Here is a 21,864-nt window from a genome sequence, read left to right as displayed (position 1 = left end):
ATCTGATAACAAATACATTAAAAAAAAAAAAAAAGAATTAGTAACTAAACTGCCTGCTAAGTATTATGCACTTCAGTGGAACTCACCAGATCTGAAATATTTTCCAAGTTTTACTCAGAACAGCTCTAGCGGAAAGAGAGAGCCACATTTCACTGAGGAAATCCCACCTGGCCTATGGCTGCCAGTGCCTCTGTCTRTCCTGCGCTGCTGAAGGCTCCCAAGCAGCCCCGGCAAGCAGCCACTCTCCCACTTCTCCCATCCGTATGAGAGAACAACATACCTCCGGGGAACCCTCTAACCTACCGAGCTCGGGCTTGTGGGATTGTAATTTGGAAGGTAAGCAAGTCGGGGAAGGAGGGCAAAACCAAAGCTACCTTTAAAGAACAGTTCTGCCTTAGGCAGCGATCAACTAGAATTCTGAATGGTCTGTTTGCACCAGCACTGAGTGAGCACAAACCACTACATCCAGAGTGGGAAGACCGTGCACATACTTTGYTCTCTTTGGATTTTAGCAGTGCATTTTTCCAAACTCCTACCATCTCTTCCACCACATCATAAACTGCAATGCAATTGCCCCAGATATTTTTTTTGAGCCACGCCAATTTGTTAGAATCCAACTGTATTCAATGAAAGCAAAATATCAGCAACAGGAGTGAATACAACTAGCATTTAAATCAGTTTTGTTAATTAGTGTTCTAATAAGCAAACATGAATGATCTTATATAAAGGTAGTCTAAATCCCAGTTAAATCTGTGCAGAAAAAAAGGGTGAAAGCAAAGAGACTCTTACAGAACCTAATATTAAAAGTTCATGTTTTGATTTTGACCTTCAATTTAAGAATAAGCTTTTCCTGTGAATTTAAACACATCCTCAAAAGCATCAGGATACTTACCAAGAAAAATGCATCATTTTCCTTATTCTTACAAAGTAATTCATAATTGAAAATGGGCTAGCTGACTTCCGTTAATGCAAATGGGCTTTTGAAATATTAAATTATGCCCAGACAAGAAGTGAGCTTTACAGCTCTTCATCATTCAGAGTGATAATAACCTATAAGACAAGCAGTTCTTACCCTGCATTTGTATGGTAAAGACAAACAGAATGGAAAACCCATTTCCAGATTCTAACAAACTCTAATGCTTTGCTTTAGGTTCCTGCTGTGGACTTAATTCTCACCCTACCTTGTTCAGCATAAAGAGGCTGCCCAGACCCCACGCTAATTCTGGAGCAATATGTGAAGGAGAACAAGAGAACTCTACAGCTATCCACATACAGGTGATATGGAGGTACTCTCAGGGTCAATGACAGTAACTGGATACCTGCGAGCCCTCTCCACTTAGCCTCCAGCAGCTCAATCCTTACTCCTCTGTCTTGGGGCTACTGTCCCAGGAGAGGCTGCAGTAACCTCCCTGCACAGAGCAATAGATGCAGGCCAGAAACAGAAATGGTTAAAGACCTACATTTCATTTTCAGATATGGTTTGGATCCTGACAATCTCATAAGGTATTGAATGCAGACTGGAGCACAGGCTCCTGTATCACCTGTAAGCATCTGAAAATCTTACCTGTGAACAGGTGTATATATAGGTTCAAATCGTATTTCCTCTCGCTGTCATAGGGGAACACCAGCAGGGACTGTGGGCCTCTTCGTGATAACCACTGTCATTGCTGGGCTAATGGAGCGCTCAGTTTTGTAGTTCTGGGCTAGAAAACCCTGTGCAACTGCTTTCTGATTCCTTTCTCACCCCCTTTCTAGTATACCAGGGAGGTCCTGCTTCCCCTAGCACCGCTACACTGGGGAACCTGTAGCATCCAGACCCAGTAGTTTAGTAATGTCAGGGCTATAAAACATAAGGCAGAAGAATTTGAATAGTCTGACATTAACTGCGCATCAGCTGTATCAGCTGGAGCACGTGCAGAATCAGCACTGATCACATGCTGGAGTTAAAGACACTGCACTTGTCAATGAGTCACACAAATGCAATTTCAGTGAAAGAAATCATAACCTTTGGTTCAGATTAAAAAAAAAGGGGGGGGAGACATCATGGCAGCCTAGTTCAGCCAATAAAAAGATCCCTTCTATAAATAGCAGCACATCTGACATGCCAGCCAGTAGAGGGCAATGGTACAGCACATAACCGCCAAGCCAATTCATCACCACACAACTGTATCTCTGAAAATTCCTTCCAGCTACTCCCCAGGGCTGAGAGAAGGCCGCCACGTTTCTAAATAGCACCTAAATTCAAACATTTAAATCAGTACTTTACAACAGAAATGCCTCTTCGCCTGCTCCTGGATGAACAGCAGCAGGGTAAAATGCTCAACATGCTGTCATTTTTTCCTGTCAGTACCCATTTAAATTACATGCATTCACAAAATTGGAGAGTGAAGAGCTGTTTTAAGAGAATATGTCGCTGTGTTTTGCCTTTTGAGGCACAAATAGTGGTTGTAAGTGTTTTTGATCTTGAAATAGTATATACTGTTACCAGATTGGTCTCTTCACCATTTTCAAAATCATTCTCATTTTAAAATGCACTACTCCTTGTGACAGCGCAGCTGAGCTAGAATTGCTCGGACACAGGGACCTGAACTACCACAGCCTTTGTCCGATCATTAATATTATCACCTCTAGAAATGCAGACACTCCCTCTCCCGTGAGGTAAAGAAAAAAAACTCTAATCCTTTTCTRTTTTCCTTTCTCTGTCTCCCATGTCCTCAGACAGTATTCACTGACTATACTTCTGCCCACAGATCCTAAGTATAAGTGTACACAGAAATACTATTTCTGAAACTCCTGCAATGGTTAACTCTCTCTGCCTTCAGTTGTTAAGCCTACTGCTAACAAATATATCCCCAGGACCAATTCTTTCTTGTCTGTTAGGGAAGCCTATAATCATACCGACTAGAAAAACAGTGGGTCCATTATTCCTCTGCCCACTCACCATGAGCCTTAAGGCCTACTTAAATGATTTGCTTTCTTCCTTTGTCTGCGCAACTCTGATTCATGAAAATGTTGATATTGAAAGATGAGTGTCTTTACTCTCAGTGTCTTACCATGCCTTTAACCCAAACAGTGCCTAAAGACAGCTTGCAAACTTACTTATGCATAATTCCTACCATGGCAACTGTGACTAGAGCTGCACTCATAACAGCAGTTGCAGGGTATTAAGAAAATGGCAGGGAAAGCACAAAATTAAACCAACAGGATCTCTACCACTGCGGACAGTAAAATGGTTACAGCAGTGTGACTGAACAATGCAATACTAAAACTAATACAGTACTCTCTTGTAGCTCAAGTCAGTCTAGCTAAGATTTTACTGTTCATTTCTTACAGTTTACACTAACCCTTTACATAACAGCATAGAACAATGATTTTATACAAGTTGCAGCTGTAGTAAAAGTGATCACAGCTGCTAGTGCTTGTTTATGTTAGTGGGTATGGTAAACAGAGTAACTGGCATCATAGGCAATATTTGTGTTAGAAAATCTCCCTGCAGAATTTTCCCAAGCTCCCAATGTTTTAGCCAACAGAGTTTACTAGAGAGACCTGGACACTGAATTCCCATTACTATGAAGAAGGGGAGAAGTCTTATTTATTTGTGTAAGCGTAATTCTTGAAAGCTGCAAGTAGACATCACCATGAAAGAACTTTCAACCTCAGTACAAGCATGAAGCAATTTAAACCCCAAACTATTCTTTTTAATCAATGCAATGAAATGCAATGGAAAAGTTAAAGTTTCCTTACACCAATGAAGCTGAAGTCACATATACGAAATACGACTTTGTGCAAATAAAACAAAAATAAAACCAAATGTGTACCATGTGAGGATGACCACAAGATGGCTCTCACATCCCAGGGATGAGCTATGTTAAACTAGAAAATTGATGACATCATAAAAAACAGCAGCATCTCGAGATAAGGGGTACTTACTTTTCAAGGAATTCTTGAAGACCCTGCCGACGATGGTCCACGTGATGGGGATTGTTCACATTAAAAAAGGGAGTTTTAGATGGCAGTTCTGGTAACTGTCTTTATAAACAAACAAGCAAATACATAGTTAAAACCAAACCTGAAACAACAGAGAAAAATATTGTAAGCTAAAGCCAACCTCAAGCATTTGGGATTCAAAAGTTATGTTCCAAAAGCTAATTAAATCAAATTTGAGAGAACAAGGTTGAGCAACTGGTGTGCTTCTGACACACCCTGAAGAAAAATATCAGAATTTTCTGGTCCAGCTGTTAAGCCTGCATGCATATCTGTCTCTTTTGCTGTCCTTATGGCTGTAGAACCTAAGTACATCCTAAAATTACATAGAGCAGAAACATCTACACTGTTGGTACTAGCCAGCTTGAGCAAGACAGCTTCTGCTCTATATGGCCTAATAATTTATCTTGGCCAGACTGCTATTCCTGCTACCTGTATACAATAAAAGGAAATACAGATCAAGTATATTACGGGTTATTAGACTGGGAGTCACCAAACAAGGGCTATGAGTATAAACTACATCCTTCTGGGTTTAGACCAAGTAAAGCAGCAGGAAATGTGTTGTACAGAATAAAATTGTACTAGTAGAAAATGCAGGACACTTTCCAGCTCTGATTTCTATAATTCCCAAGATTAAGAAGAAACAATCCTCTCCCACCATGTGTTATTTACAGATTATTAAAAACACATATTTAATGGAATAAATGAAACTTAAAAGTTGCTCACATTAGCACAGCATTGCTCTGAAGCCTCTGCCGGAGCCAAACAAATTCTCGAAAGCGTCGCCTAACACAGGATGTTTTCCTTGTAAAGCACATACTGTTTGTCTGTTGGAAAATAAAAAACATTTTACCTTGTAAACCAGTTTAAACTAAAGTACAGGCATGATATAACCCCCCCCCCCCAAAAAAAACAAAAAAACAAAAAAAACCCCAAGATGCCAATGCATCCACAAAGCGATGTGGATACAGTTTAGTTGAAGGACTGTGCTTTCTCTCAGACAAAACTGGCATCAATTTCTACTGGTTCTCAGGGAATTTATTTTTCTTTTTTTCAAGCAAGACATCAGAATAAAGTTTCAGTAACTGGGGAAAAAAAATCTTAGGAAAAAAAGTTTCGGTAGAAAACACCAATCTTTGCAGGAAAAAAAAATATTCAACTATTCTAGTTACAATCCTCCAAACATTTACTCTACACAGAGTTCGTCCAGTCTGCAGTCCTAGTTAAATCAAATAAACCAATGTGAATGCTCCCTGCAATTAGCAGTATTTGGACATTTCCCCAAAGAACAGTATTACTCCACAAGAAAAGGCCAATTCATCAAAAGAGAAACAATTCATGGAAATTAAATGATTTTGCCAAATTTTCTAGTGGAGCATACATTTAAGTGAAACTCTGACTGCCAGACAGGACTCCACTGGAACTYTGCAGTTCACAGTGCCCTCAATAGCCTGCCAGCATTTGTAGCACTGACACAGTTCCCCCCCATGCGGACAGCACAGGGCCCAAAGACACCAGCTTTCTGGAAGAGATTGGTATCCGGGCTGCCTCATAGCTTGAGAAACCAAATGCTAAGAGCCTGGCAGAAGAGGAATCCAGCTGGCCCAAGAACCTGGCAGACCCAAGATTTTGAATCCACCTAGTACAGTCCAGTATGTACCTACAGACATGGTCTCTGAAAGCCTTTGCAGATTCCTGGGAGGGAGCTGAGCTGATATTTATCAGCTTCAGAGATGCCCAGGGATGCCCACTGCTGAATCAGACCACTGTGTCTAAATGACACCACTCCAGCTTGGCAGTTGCTGAGGAAACCAGTAATATACTTCCATTTCAGAAGCACCAGTGCCTATGAAACTGTAATATAATCCCCCAAAACTACAGAATTTCTATTACCAGAAGTCAAAAATATAATTGCTTTTGAAACAGTACTTAAACCACATTGCAAAATGTAAAAGTTTCACAGCTGTGATTGCCACACAGGACACAAGAACTTGTCAGCATAGGCATTTAATAAGCAATCACTTGACTGTTTGCTCTCATTATGCTGAATGCTTAACTCTCCCACACAGGAAGGAAATGCTTTCAGTCTTGTGCCAGACATTAGTCACGTAACTTTATGCTCTCAAATTCTTCGCCTGATAGCTGATAAACTTCACAAAATTTTATTTACATTGCAATTAAAATCCCTGGATCTAGATTTAGGAAATTAAGGTAATTCTTTCCAAATATCATCCACCAAAGAATAATCAACAAAATAAAATGATGTACAGGACAGATTTAAGACAAGAGAGAACCATAATTCTAAGTGCAGTCCCACAAACATATGGTAGACTACAATTATAAACACAAATGTACTTACTTGACATATCCAAGTACCACTGAGCTGGCATAATATGAATGTTAACGTACACTGAAACCAACCACATCACAGAAACCAAATACCTTGGCAAATATAAGAACTGGGGAGAGTTTAAGGTACAAATTACCAGACTCTTATTGAAAAGAAAGTTGTTTTCACATAAGCACCTGAACATCAAACTTCTTTTATAATTGTAAGATCACTGACTATGCGAGTCTGTTGCACTGATTTTCTAGCTGATAATTAAAACTAAGAACAGTATCTGTTGTAAGACAATGTGTTCTGGAACGCTCATGTGAACCCAAGTATTGGGTTCTAGTCCCGGCTCTGCCACAGACTTACTGCATGGTTTTGGCCAAGCTATGTTACCTGTTCCACTGCATCTCCATCGTTAAAAGGAGAATAATATCCCCCAGCCTTCCAGGAGTGTTGTAAAGAAATTCCCTTAAATACCTGAAGCGAGCCTGGGCTTGGACAGAAACAGCAATAAGAACGCAAAGAATCTGTACTGATATTTTTATACTCACATGAATGAATATCTCATAGTCTATGTATGAATGCCAAGAGTCTTCTTTCTGTGTCCTAGGGTCTCGCACCAAGACAGTTACAAATTCCTGCAAGTGCATAATAAATCAAGCAATTAATTTCAAAAGACGAAGGGAGCCTGAAAGATTCTTTTGATTATTCTGCTGTTCCACAAACTACTGTGCTCAGATTAAAAGCTGAACTGCTGTTTTATTGAATGTTGCAATCCTATAAAAGAAGAAGCAAAAAGCAATGAATCATCTGAGCTACACCACATGTCCAGGAAATTCCTTGCCAAACTGCTAGCAAAAGGGACTATTTCAGATTAAATAATACTGTGAATTATCACACATGCTTCATTCATGGGAGATCTGGTGATTTCAATAGCTACAAATTAAGTATCCAACATACAAAATCACAGGTTTAAGATAGAACTAAGCAGGTATTTTAGGCTTTTCCCAAGCTTGTGTTTGACATTCACAAAGAATGTGTTACAAAACTGTTCCCTGTACCCAATGCTTACATATAGAGTTTTATTTGCACCTAATTTTCTTCTGTCACTTTATCTACCATTTTTTAAGATCAAGTATTTATACCCACTGATATTGGGGATCTGAGATAAGTCTCAGTATGTCCATGAGGAGATGAAGAATTGTCATTTTTCTACACACAAAATTACTTGGTCCAGCCCAACAGAAGAGGATGTACCACTACTAACTGCCCCAGGCACAGATTTGACGCAGGGATTCATGGTCTCAAGCCTAGTGTCCCTGATGCTCTGTGGAAGGAGATGAATACCCCCCTTCTGCTATGCCGCATATGCTTCCTGATATACCACCAACTTAAGTCACTGAGTACAGCTGAGGACAGCAGGACCCGGGCACTTCCATCCCAGTCTGCCCATCAACCTGCATGAAAAGGCAACACTGCAGAGCATACTTAGCCCCATTTTCAGGGGACAATGATACAGAGCAGGCGCCTTAGCAGTTGTCACACCTACTCTATTTCCTTATAATTTCTACGCTTATATAATAACTTAGAGTGGTCCCAAAGGAGTGACAGAGGCCTGCGGGCATTAATGCAACTAGGCATCACTAATAATAATTGGATGAGGCTGAAGATTACATGCTTCTGGGTATCCTCAGCTAATAACTCCCTTACATATTGTATCATGTTAAGAAAACCAACCTGGTAAATCCATATTTTCAGATTAAGATGGAAAAGGTTCTTTAAAAGATGAAGGTTGCCAGTGTGCCGAACTACCAGCTCTTACTAGAACAAAAGCATAGCCTATCCAACTCTGGTTGCTTAAGTAAACAATGACCCAAAGAACTAAGCCAACCACCCACACAACAACTTACTTAAAGAAAAGCAAATMATTTTAAGCTGTAGATATATTTTTCCTGAGAGAAAGGCACTGCACCAGATCTCCAGATATAGGGATCAAAGCTGTGAGGAAGGACAAAGTCTCTGGTAAGTAGGATGCTTTTTTAGTAGCTCTCTTCATAAATCAGGGAGTCTTAAACTAGAAAGCTCTCAAAACGTGTCTCTCCATTCTCAAACCACAGACATCAGAAAGGAAACCTTTATTCTTCAGCTAAGTCCCCTCCACCCTCTCCTCCAACCATGCAACACACCAGCAGTCCCACCAGCAGCAAATTTTAACAGACAAACAGGAGAAAAAGGACATCCTTGACAGGAAAAGATCTATTTTGCCTGAACAGTCATTTGCACCCTATATGTGGCAGGGAGGTATTTGTGGTCTTGATTAAATCATTTATCATACCAGAGCAGCTGATTTCCTGGTGATACTGTTTCAGTGATGGAGAACCTCTGGCTTGATGGCCAGATACAGCCCACTGTTTCATCTCATTTAGTACAGCTTCTATTCACAGGGTTTTTTCTGCATTATTACTGGATAACACCGTGGTGCATGTCAGTGAGTATGTTGCCAAAGAAAACCCATTTGAAAGGTTTCCGCCATCTCTGCTGCTTCTTTCCTCACTGAAGAACGCTGGAGGCCTGACTGCCCTCTGCTTTGTATCCTCTGCAGCTTTTTAACCCCATGCCAACAGGGCACAAAACAAACAAAAACAAAGTTGTAGTAACTTCTACCAGCTGGGGGGTCATACCTTTATTAGTAGAGAAATATCAGTCAGAGGTATGAGAAAGTTATTCCTCCTCCTATGCAGATCAATCCAATGTGCTAAACAAAGGACAGAAAACCATTTTTCAGTTCTGTTTTTTTCCCTCCTGGCTCACTATTATAGCATGTTTTCAGACCTGCTGTAACATTTTTCCATACCTATATTCTCATCTTCTCCTAAGTTTTAGTCTTCCTTCATTCAATCTTTCCCTCCGCTCCCAGCCTTCCATTTCCCTATTTCTCACTCTTCCCCCGGGCTGCAAACATTTCTCCTAATCATTCTGTCTTCTCTTTCATGAGGTGTAAATACATCAGTCCTGCAAGCTGGAAGAAGAACAATTATGCCAGAAAGTTTCAGATGCAACGTTACTCTCCTCTTCCATTCAAACACTGCAGCCCAGAAGTCAAGACTGTAAACAGCCTGCTTATAACATACCTTTTGGTTCCTTTCCTGACATCAGTTGCCCTATCATCTTCCCATCTTGCTTCCTTATGCCTAGGTTCCTCAAATTACTTTATTTCCAAGGGACCTTCTACTACACTCCTCTTCATAAGGAATCAAAATAGCCTTCTAAATAAAATACTTCTTTCAATCTCTATTACACCAACACATTATAAAAAGTTACTGTTGGATATGCCATGTTAACTATGGGTCACCTTGTAAATGATTCTGGACTACAATTTCCATGCAAAACCCTCTGTACTTTTAATTTCTAATTAAATGGCCATCAGGTTTCAGTACTGAGGCCTTCAAATACTTCAGACCTTTCAGACTCTACCTATACAAGAAATGAGATCTGTCACATCTAATAAGGCAGTCAGGTATCTAGGAAGCATATCACAGACCCACGAGCAAAAATATTCTATGGTACATCAGAATACCTCAGTAAACTGCAGCACTCAAATACAGTCAGTATGAGCTCCAATTTGAAACACCATCATTTCAGCAGAATGTGCGGAGTTTTTTCTTTTAGTTCACCAAAAGATACCAAGATTGGGGTAAKTATGAAGCAAGATAAATATTAAGCAATTAGAAAACAAAACCAAAATGTACAGCCTTTCTCAAGATTTACTGTTACTTCCCCTATAAATATCTTCAATCCAGGAAGCGTTAATTACAATTCTCTTCACAGTTTCTGCTACTCAGAAATAGGGGCATTACACACTCAGGCTATCCCTTCTCTTTTGACCCATATGCTTTCTCTGCGATACAAAACCAAACTGGGATATAAAAATATAATAAATACATCAATATAACAACACTGATTCAGTCAAAGCAGTACTACTTAGTGTAGATGCAGATACACTGCCATAAAAGGTGCTTATGTCACCTTGTCCCTATAAAACCAGGCTTATGCAAGTCCAGTATTTGTACACAGGCTGTGGCAGGATCCAAATAAAGTTAGGTGGCAGGATATTCGTTTGAGACATTCACTGGTCAGTCACTGAACAAATTATAGCAGTCTCATGTAATAACTACCTTTTGCCTCTGCATATCCTTCTTTCTCTCCTACTTTTGCTATAAAAAAAGGGATACAGTCAATAGGCATGTCTCTCTTCAAGTAGTCCAGTGCTCACCTGTGAGAGGTGAGGCTGCCCTCTTCCTTCCACAGACCACATGAAGACTAACTTCATGTTTTGTCATCAGACTGCATTACAGTCTAGCTTTCCAAACCAGGAAGCAGAACCCTGAGAGAGCAAAAGTCCCCAGGCTTACTAATGCTTAAAACCAAAGTTTCAGGGAAGTTTTACTTGTGAGAGGAAATCATTTTCAAGTCATGGTCTTCTTCCCCCCCACCTTCCCTCCAAGTTTTGTTTTTTTTCCAGAATTGCAGATCTAGCTATTACGCCACATATTTATACACTTTTTTTTTTTTTATTGTGGGCACAATACACAGACATGCCTACTACGCATTCAGCAACAATATGTTTCCTGCACTGCCTAAGTGCAGTGATTCTCTCAAAACCTGAACTCGCTGCTGACACACAAAATGTCCAAGCTTGGTAGTGGAGGTTCATGCACTGCAAACTATATGGACACAACACAAAGTCACTGCAGAGTATTCCTTCTCCCTGGAAATTGTTAATTCACAAGCAAAACCCAAACTGCTATTACTACAGCTTTGACCTGGGATCCAGCAGTCACATTGGCCCAAATATCCTCATAAGCAATTTCAAATCTGCCCCCAAATTGGAATTTAATCAGAAATTCTATTGATAACTGAGGAAAAACAGAAAGTCGTTTCTCTCTCTCATGTGAAACAGCTTTGCAGCTACTGCATGCACCAGCAAAGCTAGCACGTGTAGCCCAGAATACAAAAAGAGTCATAACTATTTAATGAGCAGGAATAAGCTGAGCAGGTTCTCTAGCTACCTGTGCCTTTTAATTCATGGCTAAAATGGCTGTGATTTCTCTGCCAGCCACTTCAGGAGTGGCATTTTGCTAGCCTGCCCTCAAGAACAGGGGCATTACAAGTAGTTCAGGTCACATATAAACGATAAAAAGGTCAACGTGGCCCTGATGCCTTGTTTATTTCTATACTCTCACTGTTACAGGGCTGCTCAAAGAACATCACTGCTGACAACAGAGGAAAAGGGGCAGCACTAAGGTCACTGTAGACACAGAGGCTGAAAGCTAGAATATTCCCATTTGGATTTGCCCCAAAAGGAACAATACATCATAAAAGCAGCTGAAGCAAACATAAGAAATTTTTTTTTCCTGTTGCAGATACCATTTCTTGACAATGCAATGGATTGCTTGGAGTTAAGGACAGGCCAGAAGTTCTATTACACAGAATGACTGCAAAAACTGTGTTTCTGAGAAGTTTATTTTTAACATTCTTCTACTAGGAAAATAGGAAATCTTACATGGAAACATCTATTTTTAATATGGGAAAAATCTACTATGAGAGGGAGGGAGGAAAAAACATTGTTGCACTGGATGACTATTTGCTTCATCCATTCAAGCTGTGTTTTAATTCAGATCTCCATCCTCAGGACAGTATCAGGTGATAAACTCATGCTCCATGGTGCCACTGTTACACATTTGATTAGTCAATAACCCCAAGAGAGTCATTTTCCACAAAGCATCCTTAAAAAAGCAGAATTTCCCATCAGGTTGCCTCTTAGTAAAAGGATCAATCACAAGCGACATGGAGCTCTTTATGTTGGGTGTATGGGGAATCTGTACTCCATGCATGCTGAATAGTAAGGCTGATAAGAGATTAACAGCTGAGAAATTTTTTTGATAAAGTTTTTCATGTACTTTGGGACTGAGCAAAAAAAAAAAAAAAAAAGATTTTTCTGGAAGTCAGAGTTCAGTCCTAGCTCCAAGCATTACATCCTACGAAATACCTGAAGTCCCTCCCTCCCAGCTGAGTGTCTGAACCCATCATGCACAGAGCCATTTACTCTCCTTCTCTCTGATCCAGTGAATATTTGTTTCTTCCATGAAACTTGAACAGAAGGAACTGGCAGTGCCTCACTCTAGAATATTCTGTAGCTTGGTGATTAAAACATGAAGAACACAGCAAATCTTTCCTGGCCTAAGTGAATGCTCTAAGCCAACTCTCTGGGTGGATAAAGTGAGAAAAGAGGTGTTCCTTGTTTTTTTGCCACTGTTTTATGCCACGTACCAACAGGAGGTTTTTCTGGAAGGAGGCATTTCTGGAAGTGAGCTATTGCCACAGGTACATGAAACAACTGCTAGGGGTTTTGAAATCCCAATTTTGGATGTAACTGCACCTGAAGCTAAACCAAGGAGAAATGAGTAGCCTAGCCCTTCTGTGAGCACTACCCTTACTTCTGCCATTTAAAATGTAGATGTCCCAGACTGCCCACGTAATAGCCAAAATATCAACAGCAGAAATTGTCTGTTTTTCTGATTTCATTGATGGTAGCAATGGTAGAAAACTGACTCTCCAGAAGCTGCTGCTCTTGTAAGGCACCAGTCCTCAGCAGGTTTTAACTCTTCCCGCAATGTGCTAAGCTTGGACCATGTCACTTTAAACACTGCTTTCTCATCTGGTTTAAGTAAAGCATGAAGGTTTCCTATGTTGCAATAATTAGATCATATGGAAATTCTCTGCTAACTCAGTAATCCCCTAACCCCAGTATAACTAACTGAATTTGGTTTGGGCTATATGAAGCAGCAAATGGCAAGTCCTCCCTGCTGGGTCAGCTGCAGTGGAAGCAGAGCCAGGGTTCTAGCTGCCTCCTAAAATGAGAGCAGCCTCCCCACAGAATATAGACCAGCTTCTTCACGTGCTCTTGGTGAGTTCATCTTTTTGCACTTCTTTCCATCCTCACATTGACTTCCAGTCCAGGACACACACTAGCGAACATTTGGAGCAGACAATTCTCAGTGGCCACTGCTTAAAAATGTTTTATTAATACCTTGCTAAAAATAAACTTACCAGGCAATCCACTCAACAACATGCAAAGAAAAGAAGGTGGGGGGGTGACAAAATGTCACTGTTGTTCTTGAGGACATGAACCACAACAACAGAAGAAACACTTGCACATGTCAAACAAATTCCTCCTCAAAACTGCCTGCAGGGTTTGCTTTTCAGTTGTATTAACCTGTTTTCCATATCATTTGTGCTTAAGGTCTGGCTCCAAATACTGATGCAGAATACTAGCACTGATGTTGTTTGGGTCAGTAAATTAATTTGGGTTCAAACATTCATCTATAGGTATTTTAATTGAAAAATCAATTTGTGCCCTTGAATGCTTCTGTGAACTTATTTTAATGTAATGCTTCAATGAAATGGTTTGCAGCTTTGATAATAACAGCAAAATATCATTACCAACACACCTAGATCTCTGATTGTTTTCAGAAAGCTTTTACCTACAGCTGTACTTTAGTCCTGCTCCACCAGTGACAGCAGACATGGCAACTGTCACAAGTGAAAGGCTTTTGCCACTCCTGAATCTGAGTGGTCTTTGAGGCAAGGACTTCCCCCACCCCCGGGTTTGTTCAGCACACCTAAGTCCACAGGATCTTATTTATATCTCAAGCTCTTAAACACTCCTGCAGCAACAAATTATTAAATAAATACAAATACCAGAAGAGGTGATGGTAAAATAGGCAAGTGTTTGATGGACGCTGACTAGCTGCATTTATTTATTTAACCTACTGCCATTGCTCAAATGGGCCAATCTGGGCCTGCAAAACAGGCATCACCCTTTGTCATACTATCAGTGACCCATTTTAGTTTCATTTAATCCAGGCCCCAAATTGAGACAAACACACTGGTAGTAACAAAGCAAATATTTGCTTTCTCATGTTTTATCCGGAAATCACTGTTGGACAAGCAAAAAATTCTGTGGTGCTGCACTTACAGCAATATCACAAGTAGCATCAGATGGGGTTTAAATATATTTTCCCAATCGTCTTCCTTTGGTTAACATCATCCGAATCTATATAAGCTGAGAGACTTTGCGGGTGGGAAGGTGCATTTCGCAGCTTTGGCAACAACTCAGTTTCACTCCTCAGCCCTCATTTCGAATAAAATGCAAAGTTTAGGTTGCAAATTTTGCAGAAAACTGCTCAAAATATTGATACAATCTGTTACTACTAATAGTCATTAAAATGACTGTTTTGTTTGTTCTTAAAAAAAAATCTAATAAATCTTCTGTCTTTTTAATGGAGAACACAATATGGTAGCTTTCAAGATGCTGTCATCTTATGCCAAAAAGTCTTCCCAAATAGGCAGGAGCATCCTGGCCTAGGAATGCCAAAAAGCAAGAATTACAGGATTTTACAGGATCTTCTTTGGGATGTTTATACTAGCTACTAAAACACTGTACTATGACATTCAGGCAGCTAACAATGCCTAATCACTTAAAAACAAGCAAACAAAAATAAAGGCAGCGACCAGTGCTATCATGGATTTGCATATCTAAAGGCAACCGGATAATCCCAAAGCATCATACAGTGGAATCAAGGGCATACAAAAGCGGCATTTTAAAAACTTGCTTCAAAAAAGCCAGCTTGGAAGTGGCATATAGCACACAAACCAAATCTCAGTCTCTTAGTCCCAGAAATTTCTTCTTTCATTTCAATCTTGCAGTGACCACGGACTACTCTAGGGGTTGGAATACTGCCAGAACCATAACATGGCATAACTATGAAATGCTTGGTATTTACTCCAAGGCGGAACATCATACTGTGCTTTGTTCCTAGTATAGCACCTCTTTAATATAACACATCCTAACCAACCACATTTGAGTGCTCTGGAGACTTCACTGCATTTTTAAGTGGAGATGCTCCAAAGATAACGGCCACTCTGACTTCAGGTGCAGGCTGCTGTAAGAGAAGAAAGTGAATAATTCCAGGGAAAGCTTTCTATTTACAGCTAATGGAAGATGTTATGAAATTGCTGCGACCGGTTACTTAATCTGACAGATATAAGATGACAAACTCCCCATCTGTAAGTCTCAGTGAAATTCACTCCACAACCAGACTAGAATCCTTCTTTATTAAAGCTTAAACATCACTTACTTGTTTTTCATGCTTCGGGGTCATCTTCACAGTTTTGTATTTAAAAGAAAAAAAACCCTGAAAAATAAAACAGACACCAGCTTGGCATTTAACAGGAATTTAAATGTCATTATCTTTTTTGCTAGATATTAGTAAACAGTAGAAAGAGCCACAGTCAGTCCAGTATATAGCAGATAATATTTTTTTCACAAATCATAACTAGGAATGGAATAGTCAGAAACAAAAGCTCATTTCTATGCATTTTTGATTCGTGATGGGCCAGATTGTCTGGCCAGACTGCTGAGCTGTGTTAGAAGCACTGGGTTAGTTCCCTTCTGGGGATATTTGTAGTACTTGATAGTCCAGTGATGCCTGCCATCTCTGGAACTCAGTGTATTTTTCTTGGTTGTCCCAAGGGCCATATAAAAGACACACACAGAGATTTGCACACCCCTGCACTGCTTGCAGAGGCCTGTTATATCCAGCAGTTGCCCTGTGCCCCAGTGCCCATCCAGGTAGCCTCCTCGCACCAATCCCCAACAGCCCCAGGCCCCCAGCACCACCAGCGCACGCAGAAGCAAAGCCAAGGCAGCACCTCCTTGCCTCACTGCCAGGCACCGTTCTGCGTGCCTAGTACAGCTGATGGCTAGAAGACGCCAGAACGCAATGCAGCCCAAATCATCCTGCTCACGGATGGCTGAAAGCAGCAGAATCCAGATGCGCCTCTCAGCTGTTTCCCAGAAATGGAGATAAGCAGAGAGAGAAACTGCTTGTTTGGATTCTGTATGCTAGCTAAAACTCAAGCTAAATTTCATGGCGTTAGTGTTTTTAAAACCCCTGTTTGGGGAAAGAGAATTAGATCAAATCCAAAAATCCTCCCCCCCACCACCACCTTTGCAGTAGAAGGAAAATGGTATCTCTGCTCTTGTTGAATGTGTGTTTTATTATGGGTTGTTGTTTTTTCCGGTCATATCTCTTCTGCAGTTTCTTTCTCTTCTATTTCTTACTGACATAAGCAGTAAGAATCAGGCAAGCTCAAAATATCCTATTCCTGATACTGCTAATAAGTGACAGGGCTGAAATAACACAATTCATTTTATCTTCTATTTTCTAATTAACAATTATGGGCTGGTGCAGGTTAGAAAGAACAGTTTAAACTCCAAGCAGCCATTGCAATTTGAAGTGTTAAAATTAATATTTCAGCATCAAAAGGCTTTCTAAAATACTAAAAAAATTTTCCATGCAATTTGAAAAATGGAATTACAGGAAATAAAGGACTATTCTGATACTTCATTGTACATGCAAATATTTTCTCTTAATAAACCAAAATCTTGCAAAACAAGATATAGCATGAGAAAGGAAAGAAACATTTTAAGACTCTGTAATGCAAATATTATCATTAGTTCCTTTAATAGTAAATGTTCTCTTGTTTAAGGAAACTAAAATACTAAATCTCATTCACAACTTTTAAAAATTCTCATATTCAAATAGCAAAATGCATTTTTCATTTTACAAGTAACATACTACAGGCAGGCTAGCAACTCAGCAGCTTCCAATGTGATTAATCTCAAAGTGAAATCCAAGCTCATTAAAGATATATTTTCCACCGACTTCAGGTGGCCAAGATCCCAGCCATCACACTGCAGACAACTGGAAAACATGCTGAATGGAGTACTCTTGTAGAGCAGCAGACACAGATAAGCTTCTCGAACTTTCCTAACACATGCAGAAGTCAATGAAGCAGAACAGCAGTTCAACTCCTGCTTAAGAAAAGATATTTTTGTTTTTAGAAAAATCCTCCCAAAACACAGGTGATGGAGAGAAACTGCCTTCAGAAACCAAACAGAAGTTTGCTGGTCTTCTTACTCATAAAAAGTTTCCATTGACAGAGAAACGAACCAATGCTGGGAAAAAGAAACAAATCGGTGGGAGATCTGTAGTTTTGATAAAATACTTTCTACAGTGGCTAGAACCCCCCCCACACACTGATTTGAATAAGTTTTCATTCTGCTTCTGATTTATTATCACACTGAAGCCCATTTTTAATTATTATTTAGATTCATATACTTAATATGACACCTGTTCCTTTCAGCAGATACTTCTTGACAGTTAAGTTGCATAACCAACAAAAGCTTCAGTGCACAGCGCCACAGCTGCCAACCACCACCCAAAAGCAAAGAAGTTCGGAGAGTGACTTGTCATTCTTCCTGTAGCCTAAGAATTGGGGGGGGGGGAACAGGAACTGCAGTGTTTTTCTTATGGATAACAGGGAAGTGCTAGGTATTATATTTTATTTCATATTTAATTTAGAGTTTATTTTCTAAGTAAACTCAATTTAGATTTTAACTACTATTGGGAAAATTCCTTYTACCTTGAAAATGAATTGATCTTAAAGGAGGAGGTGGCTTCTCCCCTATATTCCCCAACTGAATGATTAAAACTAAAGCAGTTTCATACAGGCAAAAAAATGACACGATAGACTGCTCCAAGTACAGCGCAAACAAAAGCGAGCAAGAGCTACGTGCTGTTCGTAGCCTCAGCAGCCTGCTCAGCTTGGGGACTGCTCGTCTCTGACGGGTACCCGAGCACAGCCTTCTTGGCCGCCTCATTACTAGCTGTGTTTAGTTATATTGGAATTTTATGATTGGCCCTTTGCTAGGTAGTGGCATATGCAGTGCACTTGTTTGTTCTGGGATTGCTTACAAAATGCCACAGAGCCAGTGTTTCCCTCAAACAATAAATGTTGCAGTTCAAGAATTACCCATCCATCCACCCTTGTTTATTTCTGAAAATATAACTAAATAACCACCTTCAAGCTTTAACGGGGAAGAGTAATCTATTTTTAGACCTTGGTCATGATTGACAGTCCTATGCAATCACAACCAAAGTCCTCAGCTGCCCTTTCAAGGTTGTTACTGTCATCAGGATTGAATGAAATTTTCTTTCAAGGCTACAGTGTGACCAACAGACAGATCACAACTAAATCTCTAAATAAAGATCTTTACTGCATTTTAGGTTTTGCTTATCTTAAAGATCATATAAAATATCCTAAGAGTTTTAATCTACGGTCTGTAGAAAGTACATGACATCAGTACATGGCCTTCAGTACAACAGAACATGCCTGCATGTACCCAGCCTCACTGCACTCAAAAGCATCAGGTCGTCCACATGCATTTGTGAGCAAAATACACAGACAGACAGACAGAGCTGCAATTAAAAAAAAAGCTAGCTCTGGAGAGTTCATAAATGACTATATTTAACAAACTCAGAAATAATTCTATGCCAAAACATAAGTGCTTAGATTCAGGGTAGGACAACAAAAATTTATTTTGGGGAGTATTTACTGTCCTTGCTGAAGACTTGGGGGCCAGGCTGGGTCTGAGAGGTCAGTCACTGGCAGGGATGGTCACTGCTGGGAAACGAGCACGTCCCACAGCTACTGCAAGGAGCCAGGAGCCATAGGAACAGACTGTGCCACTGCTGCCGCAAGAAACTAGGAAATGGAAGCTAATGGAGGGGTTAAAGCCCCACCTAGTAAATTCATGTCCAGTCAGAAGCATGATTCAAGTGTCATATCTGTTTCAGATGAAGGGGTAAGAAGCAGCAGAAAGCAGTGTCTGAACTGCCTAAAGTCACAATAACAGTAAGAAGTCACACTATTTTTATTTTTTATATATATATACACAGACACATAAAAATATATATAAATATATATAAATAAAATATATGAAATCAGTGGAAACATCTGTCTAGTCCAGCAGTGACTTAGATGGTGACTTGCAGTGGTATCTTAGAGTACAAGAAACAAACAAAATTTTGCGTGCTTATTCACCAGTTTTTGAAGAAAATATTCTGAAATATACATATAGGTAGCTAGTATATTTATACATATACGTGGGGTTTATACATACAAAGTGTACCATTCTGTGATGCCAAACTAAYCACATTATCATGTAGTCTGGCATTCACAGGATTTGGGTGTATGGTCATTGTAGAACTACTGCTTTCACTGACAGGGAAAAGATTTTTTTTTTCCTGATAGATCGACAACCATACTGCACTCAAAAGCATGAGCATTTCATGAACAGTAGTGGGCTCTACTTTCAGAGTGTGTACGTTACAGAGGACAGTGAAGTGTTCATACCATTAAGGGACCACAAGCCATCTCAGCTGAGAATCTTAGCCTTACGCTACTCATTACATTAGAACAGGCATTTTTGTCCAGWCCAAACCAGAGGGTTCACAGCCCACTATAAAGTGGCGCTATGGCCCAGACCCAGAGATATAAACTGCAGATAGGCCTGTGACCAGACTTACTGCCTAAGCTAGCAATCTGGGCACACCCAGTAATGCAGCCCAACTGACAGATGAAAAAACATCAGGGTCCATAGAAAGAGCCTTCAGTTTTCAGCCCTGTCTGGTTGGCATTTTTAGTTTTTAATAAGTACACACCACACTTGTATAGCAGCTTTGTGGTGTCCATCACCAGCACCTTGCATTTTGGCCAGCCTGCCTGTTTCAGTTTTATGTCCTTCACATCTCATTCAAGTGCTGCTCCCCAAGTAGATCCCCCCCCAGTCAGTTCAGAAGAAACTCAGCCTTGGTGTAAGCAGATGCCTTCTAGTCCACCTGAACAAATGTAATACCTGGGGTCAGTCTGACTGCACTTATAAGAGGAATCAGGAGTACACCTCTCTGAAGTACCTAAGCAGGACGGTGAGTACTGTAACTCTGGAGTGCTCAGGTCTTTCCTTCTTTCATTAACCCTGCTGGTTATCCACTTATCCTTCCCTCAGCAAGTCGCACTCATGGTCTGCTCATTAGAAACAAAACAAAAGAAACATATAAGCATTTTTATCTTAATTCTGCACAGCATTCAGTTGTCTGCAGACTGCTTCGTGAAGCTGGCAAACTAAAGTACAATCCAGTACTTTCTGGGCTAAAAGTACCCATTTCATTAATGTCGTACTACAGTAGTAGCAGAATCACTTCACTGGTGAGCAGGAAGCAAGGGCATTTTCTAAACTGCTTTTAAAAGAACAAGAACTTTCCAAATCACCAACAGAATTCATAAAACATCCCTTCAACCACAACACTACATAGAAATGCACTTCCAAAAATCATGCTTTTGTGGCTGCACTTGAAGTTCTGACTTTCAGCTGCTGCGGTCAGGATGCCTAGTTAACTCTTGKTTTCATACAGGATTTCACTCCATTTGGTTGCAAAATGCTTGTTTATGGCCACCAGGTATAGGAAGAATCCTCTTTAAACACCATGCTAGCATTTTTCCTGCAGTCAGCCATTCCACTGTGCTGCAATCTTTCTCGCTATTACAACTTTTTTTTTTTTTAAATCAAGAGAATTCATTCAGTCAATTAAAAAAAATCTAAGAAATTTTCTTTCATTTCAGAGGAACTCAAGAATCAACAAGTTAAACATACCAACTTCCCTCTCCTCTCCAAAATAAATACACTACATAGATTGTATTATCAGGTATGGGTCCAGCTTTCCAATTAAACTGGTATTATGACACACTTGTAATTACATCAACTTAATAACATATGGCTGGATAGCAGAATGACTCACATTCCAAGCCTCTGAGAAGCTCCTAAAGACTTAAAGATAAACAAGCAAGAAATTCATATTAAGAAATCTGTTTCCAGCGGGAGAGAACATGGGATCTTTCTTGATTCTCCTCCTTTTTGTAGTCTCAAACAGCAAAAGTGTTCAACAAAAAGACTTCACGTAAAATTTGCAGTTTGGGTGGGTTGCTGATCCCAGAGTAACTGTTACTTTGGTTTTCACCCATTAGAGAATATCAATAAGGTTAATGCCAGCACACTGGCCTTTTAGCCACAGCTAGAGAAGGGTAATTGTGGGTAAAGGCACTGACAGAACAGTATGTGCCAGCCTTCAACATAGTAATTAGTTATTATTCAGGGCTAACATTTGTAATAGTTTCTGGGACCACTCAAAATTCTCCTACAGCTCTGGCTCCCCTCATCTCCAGGGGGCATGTATTAGCTCATATCAAGCTGGCCTGCTACATGAGGCCACCTTTGCTACTCTTTCCAAATATTACAGCACATAAGCAGCTTAAACTATGCTAAGTCATTTTGCAGCGCAAATAATTCCAGTTTTCTCGTTAGGGCATTCTAAGAAGGCCAATGAGAGATCAGGCAGGGAGGCTTTGAATGGAAGTATTGGTGACCTCTAAGATAAATTCTTAGCAAGCACTCTTGCTTAAGGGAACTTTTGAGATCCCTTTCCTAAAAGCTAGGAGAAAATTTTGGAAGCAGAAGCAAGCTTGGGAAGTTGGGAGTTCAGTCTTCTTTTAACTACAGGTGTAATCAACATGGAAAACAC

At 40.1% G+C, this 21,864-nt stretch overlaps 1 protein-coding gene across 5 annotated transcripts in view; it reads right to left on the bottom strand.

Moving 5' to 3' along the window:
- The window catches only part of SNX10 (sorting nexin 10), a 42,428-nt gene that overhangs the window by 8,409 nt on the left and 12,155 nt on the right, over positions 1 to 21,864 (bottom strand). For 2 of the 5 annotated variants that reach the window (XM_026066791.1, XM_026066792.1), the window contains 5 exons: positions 15,520 to 15,576; positions 15,238 to 15,324; positions 6,871 to 6,957; positions 4,711 to 4,811; positions 3,931 to 4,029 (listed from right to left, as the gene is read on the bottom strand). In XM_026066791.1, coding sequence (XP_025922576.1) covers positions 3,931 to 4,029; positions 4,711 to 4,811; positions 6,871 to 6,957; positions 15,238 to 15,324; positions 15,520 to 15,543 — 398 coding nt within the window. In that variant the 5' untranslated portion in view covers positions 15,544 to 15,576. Of the gene's footprint in view, positions 1 to 3,930; positions 4,030 to 4,710; positions 4,812 to 6,870; positions 6,958 to 8,654; positions 8,859 to 15,237; positions 15,325 to 15,519; positions 15,577 to 21,864 lie in introns of those variants that run through there. The other 3 variants (XM_026066793.1, XM_026066794.1, XM_026066795.1) reach the window with 2 other exon arrangements.

This window comes from Apteryx rowi, unplaced genomic scaffold, assembly GCF_003343035.1.
Source record: "Apteryx rowi isolate R43461 unplaced genomic scaffold, aptRow1 scaffold_248, whole genome shotgun sequence".
NCBI classification, from domain to species: domain Eukaryota; kingdom Metazoa; phylum Chordata; class Aves; order Apterygiformes; family Apterygidae; genus Apteryx; species Apteryx rowi.
The sequence above is the reverse complement of the archived record's forward strand: the minus strand, read 5'-3'. Positions and strand labels throughout refer to the sequence as shown.